At 40.0% G+C, this 11,744-nt stretch overlaps 1 protein-coding gene across 1 annotated transcript in view; it reads right to left on the bottom strand.

Annotated features, from left to right (window-relative positions):
* Positions 1-1,885: 1,885 nt before the first annotated feature.
* LOC132815691 (collagen alpha-1(XXVIII) chain-like) overlaps positions 1,886-11,744 on the bottom strand; it is a 238,398-nt gene continuing 228,539 nt past the window's right edge. The window contains exons 35-37 of the mRNA XM_060824756.1: positions 9,443-9,618; positions 5,820-5,856; positions 1,886-3,407 (exon numbers count right to left, since the gene is read on the bottom strand). Coding sequence (XP_060680739.1) covers positions 5,851-5,856; positions 9,443-9,618 — 182 coding nt within the window. The 3' untranslated portion in view covers positions 1,886-3,407; positions 5,820-5,850. The remainder of the gene's footprint in view (positions 3,408-5,819; positions 5,857-9,442; positions 9,619-11,744) is intronic.

Here is an 11,744-nt window from a genome sequence, read left to right as displayed (position 1 = left end):
TTCTTGGCAATAAGCATATTGTAAAATGTATTTAAATAAATATGTTAATCAAAAAGGTTTTCTGATATTTAGCATCCAAAGGACTTTTCACATAATGATAATTTTAGGAGTCCACACTACTGTTCAAAGCATGAGGCTTCTGATTTCCTGACCTATGGGATGGGATTTAATCCTGATACATGTGAGGTGATGCATTTTGGGAGGTCTAATAAGGAAAGGATTTGCACAATGAATGGTAGATCCCTAGGAGGTACTGAGGAACAAAGAGATCTTGTACAAGTCCATAGATCCCTGCAGGTATCAGCACAGATAGACAGGTTGGTGAACAAGGCATGTGACATTATCTGAGATGTAGAATATAGAAGCAAGGAAGTCTTGATACAACTTTATAAAACATTGATTAGGCCACAGATGGAATATTATGTACAGTTCTGGCTGCCATATAATTGGAAATGTGTGATTGCACTGGAGAGGGTGCAGAGAAATTCCCAAGAATGTTGCTTGGGATGGAAAGTTATGAGGAGAGACCTAGATAGACTCAGTTTGTGTTCCTTTGAGCAGGGGAGGCTGAGGGGGGTTTGATTGAGGTATATAAAATTATGAGAGGCTGTAAATAGGGTAGATTGTGAGACTGCTGCAAATGTGTTGCTGGTCAAAGCACAGCAGGTTAGGCAGCATCTCAGGAATAGAGAATTCGACGAGACTCTCTTCTCCAGGACTGATGTATCTAAGATCAGAGGGCTTAAGCTTAAGGTGAGGAGGAAATGGTTCAGAGGAGATCTGAGGAAAGGTTTTTCTCATTCAGAGGGTGATAGAAATATGGAACATGCTGCCTGAGAGGATGGTAGGTAGGTACTCTCATAACATTTAAGAAGCATCTGGACGAGCACCTAATCTGCCAGGGTGCAGTAGGCTGTGGGCCAAGTACAGGTAAATGGGATTAGTATAATTTAGTGTTTGTTGGTTGGCGTAGACATAGTGAGCTTAAGGGCCTGTCTCTATGCTGTATGACTATGAATCTGAATCCTGAGGTGGCCACTTAAACAGGCAGTAGAAATTCAGTGTTTACTTGTAAAATGTGCAACACAATGATCAGATGGAACATCAAGTTTAAACTTCAGAGTAGTGAGAGAGTAAGTAAGTCTTGACAGCTGTCAAAGTGAAATTATTAAAATCGGTGTTGTTAAAGAGGGGGTAGAAGGACTGATATCTTGAGGGTTGGAAGACAGGAATGAGATGTTTAATTACAGAAAACAATTTACGAAGACAATTTCCATTACAGATATAAATACAGTTATATATAATGGAAAAAAGTGAAGTGACATGTACTGACATATTTCATTATTATGTAGAAATATAAAAGTTAAGGTGTGTCTGAGAGTTTATTAAAGTCTCAAATCAATTTTTGAAATTAATTAAATCTTTACTTTTAACTGACACAGATTCATGTAATTTTTGTGTCAGTTCTGTAGAAGTGTTTTAAGATGTTGAATAAAAACAGCACAATTGAACCACAAATGGTTTAATGAATAATTGATTCTTTCAAAGGTTTTTGAATTATTAATGGTAGAGTGCTTCTGGTAAGTCACTCCACCTGTTTGATTGATCATTTTAAAATTACATTTAAGTTGCAGTTAATGGAAACTGAGATGATACTGCAAATATCACGTTGAAAATGTTGGTGTACAGTTGATGTAGCTTATTCCATTCTGAGAAACTACAACTTCCAAAACGGCTAAGCAGCATCTTATGATATAGCCAGTTCTTTGTCACTTATCAATAACCCTTCCCACAAACTGTATTTACCTTGAGTTTTGTCAATGTATTGTAAACCAGTTAGAATACAGACTTTCTTTCACACAGTTTTAATTTTTATTGACTCAATAGGGAATACACATTTGCATTTAAGTTGATTTACCCACTATTACCACAGTTTAATGATAAGTGAATCACTCTTTAGTACTATGATTGCACTTCAGCAGGAAATCCTTATTAGAAAGCAAATTTCTGGGCTAATATATCCCACAAAGCATTGAACAAAACAAATTGCAATTTTCAAGAAGACCAAAACAGCATTTTAACATCTTATGTACTAATATATAATTTTGTGTTAGTGTTCTTTACTTAGCAGGGTAATTGCACAGAATTTCATTCAGGATGAATGTTAAAAGACACAGGAAAAACATTTCTCACTTACTGAATTATAACACTAATGTGCTGATGAAATGTGCTAATGCAAACAGCTTCTTTGGCATGAGTGCAACAAACCTAAATATCATGGCTGATTTCTAAACCTGCCAGAGCACACTGTTTAAAACAAAAGTGGGAAAATACAGATAATTGGTAAAATGCATCTACTAGAATGTTATCTCATTGTTACTTACAGTAAGATCTTCCAAGGAATTTCAATTTTGTTTGCCAAGTTTCCTATACAGTATATTAACCATATTCAAAGTTTGGAAAAAGCTAGCTAGTTGTGGACCTCCTCTGGTGGTAAGTTTGGATTACAATGATTAGCTGGGTCAGAAAACAGCAAGACTTCTGGGTTTGAACATTTGCAGTACAATATGTACCTTATTATCATCAAGGCATCTGGACAACTGGATTGTTACTTTTGACCTGTCAAAATATCTCAGTTTCTTTAATCCATTGTTTTTGTTCTGTGTTTGACGGTCCACGAAAAGTAGAGTTCATATTAAACAGGAACTTTTCAGTGGCTCACAATATTGCTTGGATGGAGGCTTCAATCTCAGAATCACCCCAACTATATTACCTTCCATTTATCCATTAAACTCCTAAAATTACCTGAGTGTGATCCTTACTGAATTACTGAAAATTATAGCAGTCCATTTGGTCCATCAAGTCTGAAAGGTGTTTTCCTCTTCAACTTTCCACCTGGTCTAATCTCACCCTGTCATAACTTCTGTTAATATTTAATTTTCTCTTTTTAACTCAGTTATCTCATAATATTTTAAAAGAATTTATGGACTCAGTTTAAATAACAGATCACTGATCGAAGATTCAGGAGCATGCCAATTTTCATAAAGACATAAGTACTTGAAAAGCCATTCAGCTCCTTGAGCCTGTTCAACCATTCAATTACATCATGTCTGATCTGTGTCTTAGTTCCAGTCACCCACATTTGTACCCATATCACTTGGTATACTTATCCAGAAAACATCCGTCAGTGTCACTGTTGAAAGTTTCAACTGAACCAGTATTCACAGTCTTTTGGTAGAGAGAATTTCAGATTTCCGCTACATTTTCTGTGAAATATTTTTCTATCTCCACTCTTTAATGGCCTCAGTCTAATTTTGTGATTATGGTCTCTTGTTCTGAATTCTCCCAGCAGAGGCCTTTTTGGGTTCTTTATAATTTTAAAATGTCAGTTAGATTAGCCATCAGCCCTGTAATATAAGAGAATACAGAACAAACATAAACAATTTGTCCTCATAACTTAATCCTACTCTCTAGTGAATCAGTGCTGTGCTATTTCTGAGACAAATGTATACCTTTCCTGAGATTACGTGCCCAAACCTGAACTCAGAACTCCAGAAGTGATCTAACAAAGGCATTCTTTTCTCAATTTATAATTCCAACTATTAATTTCTGGATATTTTCTAGTTAACACGTTCAGAGATGGTATTACCCCAACCTGCACCACCTGGCCCAAAGGCAGGGAATGACCAGTACACCACAACAGCCCTGCCAGTAATGTATTATACTTGGATTTTAAAATACTACAATTGTTAAAGGGACTTGAGATAAAATGGTTGTTTTCACGGCAATAGGCTAAGAGGAAATTTAATTGATTTCTTTTAATTAAGCAAGGGCTTTGACAGGGTGAATAAATTATGACTATTTTCTCCGATTGTAAAGTGAGTAACAGAAGATTATCAATTTAAATGACAGTTAAGGCAGACATCAGAGTTTAGAAGAAATTTCTTCATCCTTTCACTTCAGCAAGGAATTGACTAGAGAGGGATGATTGAGATAAATATTTGAACCACAGGAAGATATGGAATTCGGCAGAGACACAGTTAAATTTTTTTTGGGTGAAAAGCAAATGCAGACATACTGGACTAAGTGGCATTTTTCTATACTGTGTGATTCAGTGGGAATGAGTTGCAAGTATCCCCACTTGCATTCTTGGAAACAAAGTACACCATAAAATGTATTCTATCCTGAAAGAATGGTTAAACTTTTGCTAAAATTAGTACAGAAAAATAATTATACAAATAAATTAAGAGCGTCACAACTCAGTAAACAGGAGGAACTCTTAGCCTGCTTAGTAAGAATCAATTACTATTTACTAATCAGAAAATTAATCAGTGTGTATCAGTTATTACTAATTGATTGCATTAGAGGATTCAGTGAAAATTCAAAAAAATATTAATTTAATGGGTTAATACTGAATGTGAAATGACAGTGGTAGTTTAACTCTATGGAAATTGGCAGATGAATAGTTCAAATTGATAGTGGGTGCTACCTGGTGACGTCCTGCTCTCTTTCTGCAAGTTCTTATTTACAAACATTGGGCTGGATTTTATGCCGGGGTCAAGGCACCCATCCCGGTGTAACAACGTCAGGGTAAGCTCACCTCGACTTGGCTAGCTCAATCTGCAGCCATTTAACAGCTATCAAGACATTCATTGGTTTGTGGCATGACATTGGCTTCAATCCAAAAGCCAGCCCCACTTCCAACAACAGTTGGTCGATTAAATGACCAGGAGCGCCCTTGTCGTGGGAGCATCGTTGGTAACGATCGTCACTGTTGGGACTACTGGTAGGCTCTGAGGGAAGGGAGCTGTGATGGAGCCAGGATGAAAGGTGAGTTTTTAGACATTTGTGTTCTGGCAGACTGTAGCAAAGGGCAGTGCCAAGTGTGACAGGTCAAGAGGGACCATGGAAGGTGTTGGGGGGGGGTGGTAGAGGTGAAATGTCACACCTCAGGAAGTACTTTACAATTTGGCAGAGTGGGGCCTCTGATTGGGACAGGGTGCCCAAAGAAAGGAGGTATCCCCTTCTGTCTGGCCAACTGGCAACCTGGCCACTTGGCACTGGCCACCCCACCCCAAGTTTAAACTGAGGGGGGAGAAGGCAGTAAAATTCCAGCCATTGGAATACAAGTATGCCTTTCAGTCCCTATAGTCTGTTCTGACATTCAATTAGATCATGAGTGATCTGTACCTGCATGCCATTTATTTCTGGAGCTTCTGAAAACCTTCAGGTGGATTTTTGGGTTCAATTTTAATGCTGGGGTAAGTGCGAAACACACTTATTTGTGACAGCTTGAAACCAGGGATTGTATTCTTTGCTATCCTGATTAAAAAGTCTGCAGTCGACATGCTCATCTGAAACCCCTCCCCTGCAGCTGTCTTATGCTGCAAAGATGTGGCAGTGCCGGTGTTGGACTGGGGTGGACAAAGTTAAAAATGACAGGACACCAGGTTATAGTCCAAATGGTTTATTTGGAAGTACAAGCTTTTGGAGCGGTACCTGATGAAGGAGCAACACTCCAACACTCCAAAAACTTGAATTTCCAAATAAACCTGTTGAGCTATAACCTGGTGTCCTGTAATTTTTAACTTTATGCTGCAAACACCTTTAATATTTTGAGGATGATTATATCCAATGGAATTGAATCATGGCGTGAATCATGAATTATAATCATTTCCTGAGAACACTATTGTTTACAACTCATGAGCCTCTCTTACACGGAACCACTAAACATCTATTCTGTTACACGTTGTGAGTGTTTTGTAACCCAGGATAATGCTGGCTTCACTCCAGATGATAAATATTCTTATAGCACTCACATATTAATCCCTCCATCCTGTAAAATGGTCTTCACTTCTGTAACAAAACAGAAGAGTTAATCAGACAGAACCCATAAATTATAGCCTGATTTGATTCCCCAACTCCTCCAATTTAAAAAAAAACTATTCTTGTACTTATCTTCTCCATGGTGTGTGTCTCCCTGCTGTGTTCTCCCCACCTCCAGGAAAGTGATGCCTGCTTGACTTCCACACCCTTCTATCCAAGCTCTTATCTGTGCTGCCTTCCTTCATCGTGGCACTTGCACCTTCAGCTGTCAAGACATCATGCTGTGGAATCTGCTTCCTGAATCTTTCTGATTCTGTAACTCTCTCTTCTCCCTTAGGGCTTCCTTTAAACCTCAAACTTTTTCCTACCTCGCTGCATTACTCCTTCTTTGGCTTAGGATTTGTTTTCCTTTATGTCTAAGTGAAATGACTTGAAATATATTTCTACAAGTTGCTCTTCTCACATTGAATGAACATTGGTTTGGGCTAATGATATCTGTTTTCTACTTCATTGTATTTCAATCAAGTTCGATGCTAGGATACACTTCATTAGTGTTAAATTAGTGTATGTGGCAAAGTACTGACTTCTACAAAATATCACGATGGAAAGAGATGGTATTTCAGATATTTTTGCAAATTGTGACACAAAATTAAGATGAAAAGCACCCAGATATTAACTTTTCCATAGGTTTTCCTTGAAACTCATCACTCAGTGTCTGGAGTGCTAAGCATACCCTCCGACACATTATAGGGCTTGCAGGAATGTTAGAACTTTACTGAGCCATGTGCTGACTGTGTATTCAGAATTAAAATTACAATCCCTCTGTTTGTGGGGCACTGGTACATTAGCCACTGAAATATTGAAATTTCATTGAATGTAAAAGACTTTTGTCGAGAAGTGTGGTGCTGGCAAAGCACAGCAGGTCAGGCAACGTCGGAGGAGCAGAAGAATCGATGTTTTAGGCATAAGCCCTTCATCAGGAATGTTTAGATGGGGGGAAGGGGGCTGAGAGATAAATGGGGTGGGGTGAGGCTGGGAGGGAAAGTAGCTGGGAAGGCATCAAGTAAATGCAGGTGGGGGTGATAGCTGTAAAAGACTGTTGGCTACATAGACATGGAATTAAAATCAGAATGCTGTGAAATGAAGCCATTGACATACCATTCAAAGGAGGGACTTGTTTAGTACTTATTGGCAAAGTTGAATTTCAATAAGACAGAGGGTGTATTTGTCATGTAATGGTGTTACGCGTATTTGCAGAGCTTGCCAAACTTGTCAAGCAACATGTAAACTGTGGTGTGTCAATAGCACTAATTGAAAACACAGGAATTTCAAGAGAAAAACATAGACAGATCATTGGACTGCGAGAGAATGAGCCAGAGAAACAAATTTATCACCTTCATCTTTTTGGCACCACCCCTGAGATAAAGTTGTGTAATTGTTTAATCTTCTAAATTGTGAATGAAATAGCAAAATAAAGCTTATTTTAAAATAATACCACATTTGTCTGTGGCTGGTCACTAACTGTCAGGTTGAAGTCTAAAAAATAAATTCTTACACTGAGTGGGTTTTGGATCCCTACCCCTGAAGACACCTGCATTGTACCCAATAAGTTCAAAATCATACTGCTGTCTTCTCAAAACAGAACAGCAGAAAACTAGGAAGAATACAAAATAGAAATCTATAAAACCTTAATTGAGTAGAAGAAGAAACAATCCATAAAAAAAAGCATTGAAACAACTCTATGAAAATGCCTATTTCTTTAAATTACTGCTCAAAGATATGCCTAGCAAGTAACATAGAAACATAGAAAAATACAGTGCAGTACAGGCCCTTCGGCCCTCAATGTTGCGCCGACCAAATCCTACCTAACCTACACTAGCCCAATAACTTCCATATGCCTATCCAATGCCTGCTTAAATGACCATAAGGAGGGAGAGTTCACCACTGCTACTGGCAGGGCATTCCATGAACTCACAACCCGCTGCGTAAAGAATCTACCCCTAACATCTGTCCTATACCTACCACCCCTTAATTTAAAGCTGTGTCCCCTAGTAACAGCTGACTCCATTAGTGGTGAAAGGTTCTCAGTGTCTACCCTATCTAAACCCCTAATCATCTTATACACCTCTATCAAATCTCCCCTAAACCTTCTTTTCTCCAATGAGAACAGGCCCAAGTGCCTCAGCCTTTCCTCATACGATCTTCCTACCATGCCAGGCAACATCCTGGTAAACCTCCTCTGCACTCGTTCCAATGCCTCCACATCCTTCCTATAGTATGGCGACCAAAACTGCACACAATACTCCAGATGAGGCCGCACCAGAGTCTTATACAACTGCAACATGACCTCAGGACTCCGGAACTCAATTCCTCTACCAATAAAGCCCAGTACACCATATGCCTTCCTCACAGCACTATTTACCTGGGTAGCAACTTTCAGAGATCTGTGTACATGGACACCAAGATCCCTCTGCTCATCCACACTACCAAGTAGCCTACCATTAACCCAGTAATCCATCTTCTTGTTACTCCTACCAAAGTGAATGACTTCACACTTAGCTACATTGAATTCCATCTGCCACCTTTCTGCCCAGCTCTGCAACCTATCTATATCCCGCTGTAACCTGCCACATCTTTCTTCACTGTCCACAACTCCACCGACCTTTGTGTCATCCGCAAACTTGCTCACCCAGCTTTCAAGCCCCTCCTCTAGATCATTTACAAAGATGACAAACAGCAACGGTCCCAAAACAGATCCCTGTGGTACACCGCTAGTAACTGCACTCCAAGATGAACCTAGTCCATCAACTACTACCTTCTGTCTCCTTCCAGCCAGCCAATTCCTAATCCAAACCTCTAATGCACCCTCAATGCCATACCTCCGTAGTTTTTGCATTAGCCTACCATGGGGTACCTTATCGAATGCCTTGCTAAAATCCATATACACCACATCTACTGCTTTACCCTCATCCACCTCCTTAGTCACCTTCTCAAAGAACTCAATAAGGTTTGTGAGGCACGACCTGCCCTTCACAAAACCATGCTGACTATCCTTGATCACATTATTCCTATCCAGATGTTCATAAATCTTATCCCTTACAATTCTCTCTAAGACTTTGCCCACAACAGAAGTGAGACTCACTGGCCTATAGTTACTCGGGCTGTCCCTACTCCCCTTCTTGAACAAGGGGACCACGTTTGCTATCCTCCAGTCTTCTGGTACTATTCCCGTTGACAATGACGACATAAAAATCAAGGCCAATGGCTCTGCTATCTCCTCCCTAGCTTCCCAGAGGATCCTAGGGTAAATGCGATCAGGCCCAGGAGACTTATCTATTTTCATCCTTTCCAGTACTCCCAAAACCTTCTCCCTACATACTTCAAGGCCATCCATTCTAACAGAGTAGAGAGATAAAACATTACAAAGATGCATCAGAATTTGCTGAGAGCTTTTTGATGTGTTGTCAGTATAGTGATGATGAAAATGCTATTGTACATTACATTTTAAAAATAAGTTATTGCCTTAACTAAAATAGAAGGTAAAGGCATTTCAGATGAATATGGGTATCACCACAGCATAAGTAACATTCATTTGTTACCTATAAATGTCACTGACCTTTTTAAATTGTAAGCATTTGGCCTGGCATTCTTCTTGGCTGTTAAAACGGTTATTATTCCCCTCACAGCCTCCATACCAAAATTGTGCACAGGAATTAGCTGTGGTATCATAATACCATTTAATAACATAACTCCTACATGATCCTTGATCAAGGGGTTCATTGCAGGCCTGATCTGGAATGCAAGATCCGAATATTGTTAGTCATTTGCAAATTTGTACTTTGGTTTTGAAATACATAACAGAACATAATGCCCTGTTCAAAGTCATTTGTTTGAAAAGCAAAAGTTGTCACTTGTGTTACAGGGCTTCCTCCTCGCTGCTCAGCATAACATCAGGAGGTGAGGGTGAAAATTGGGAGTCACCCTCCCGCTCTCTGCTGTTATCATCCAAATCAGGGATTCCTACAATCATACAATGTATTGGCTCACATGTGCAATACAATGGAAACATAGGCACTCCATTCAACATTTTCCATCATTCACATCTAGCAGCAATAGAAGGAGACAATGGTATTGGGCTGAACAGCAAAAAGCAACTTGAAGTTCATATGGCCAAGAATCTAATGGAATCAACTAAGTACAGAGAAACTCCTTTTTCTATTTATCTTTAAAACAAAACTCCAACAGGCAGCAGAGCAATGACAAGGCTTGGGAATCTGTAACAAGTAAAATTCAACACAACTTCCAACCTCTTCACTGCCCCACCTCTCTGGTGGATTACCTGTAAAAGGCACAGGAGCTTATCTAACATATGCACATGAACCTGCCTGTGGAACCTGCCTTGGGTTAGAGTTACATACTAGTGTCAGAAGGCAGGCTCACCTCACTGATAAAGCTGCAAGATTTGATGACAGTGGAAATTCCAGCCTTAATAATCTAACATTTGTGGGCGGCACGGTGGTTACCACTGCTGTCTCAGAGCGCCTGAGACCTGGGTTCAATTCCCGACTCAGGCGACTGACTGTGTGGAGTTTGCACGTTCTCCCCGTGTCTGTGTGGGTTTCCTCCCACAGTCCAAAGATGTGCGGGTCAGGTGAATTGGCCATGCTAAATTGCCCATAGTGTTAGGTAAGGGGTAAATGTAGGGGTATGGGTGGGTTGCGCTTCGGTGGGTTGGTGTGGACTTGTTGGCCCGTAGGGCCTGTTTCCACACTGTAAGTAATCTAATCTAAAACATGTTTTATCATTGTGTCCAGAATGACTTGGGGCTGCTGCTTTAATATACAAATTTCTTATTTAGGTTTTGCCATTAATATTTTATGTGGGACTTAAAAAATCGAATGGGCAAACCTTAACAGAACAGATCCTTATGAGACCAGGAACTAAAGGTGGTGATTCGTGCCATGATTCTGTTGCAGTGGATAGTTTTGATGATACTTTCCTTCAGTCTGTCTGTTCCCTACATTAGGATTTCACAGGTCACTTTGCAAGATAGTTAAACCCCAAGGTGTAATTTTTTGTAGGAGAATGTAGAGTGCATAGGAATTCTCAACAAGTCATTAATTGTCTAAGCTAGAGAGTGAGGTGAGATTGCATAGGGCGACAAGTATTTTGCATCAGTATTTACTGTGGTGAAGGACATGCAAGATAATAGAATGTCTTATATAGGGAAATAAATGATGACATCTTGCAAAATGTCCATATTACAGAGGAGGAAGTGCTGGATGTCTTGAAACACATAAAGGTGGATAAATATCCAGGACCTGATCAGGTGTACCCTTGAACTCTCTGGGAAGATAGGGAAGTGATTGCTGGGCCCCTTGCTAAGATATTTGTATCACCGATTGTCACAGATGAGATGCCAGGAGACTGGAGGTTGGCTAATATGGTGCCACTATTTAAGAAAGGTGGTAAGGACAAGCCAGTGAACTATAGACAGGTGTGCCTGACATCAGTGGTGGGCAAGTTGTTGGGGGTATTCCTGAGTTGGACCGAAGGGTCCGTTTCTGTGCTGTACATCTCTATGATTAAATGCAAGCCAATCAGCCGCCTTAAAACCTGTCTCACTGTTAAATGAAATGATGATTGATCTGTGCCTGAGGCTCATTCATCTGTCATAGAGTCGTAGAGTCATAGAGATGTACAGCACCGAAACAGACCCTTCGGTCCAAATCGTCCATACCAACCAGATATCCTAACCTAATCTAGTCCCATTTGCCAGCACTTGGCCCACATCCCTCTAAATCCTTCCTATTCATGTCAACCCATCCAGATGCCTTTTAAATGTACTAACTGAACCAACTTCCACCACTTCCTCTAGCAGCTCATTCCATACACGTACCACCCTCTGCTTGAAAAAG

This window comes from Hemiscyllium ocellatum, chromosome 5 (assembly GCF_020745735.1).
Source record: "Hemiscyllium ocellatum isolate sHemOce1 chromosome 5, sHemOce1.pat.X.cur, whole genome shotgun sequence".
NCBI lineage: Eukaryota > Metazoa > Chordata > Chondrichthyes > Orectolobiformes > Hemiscylliidae > Hemiscyllium > Hemiscyllium ocellatum.
The sequence above is the reverse complement of the archived record's forward strand: the minus strand, read 5'-3'. Positions and strand labels throughout refer to the sequence as shown.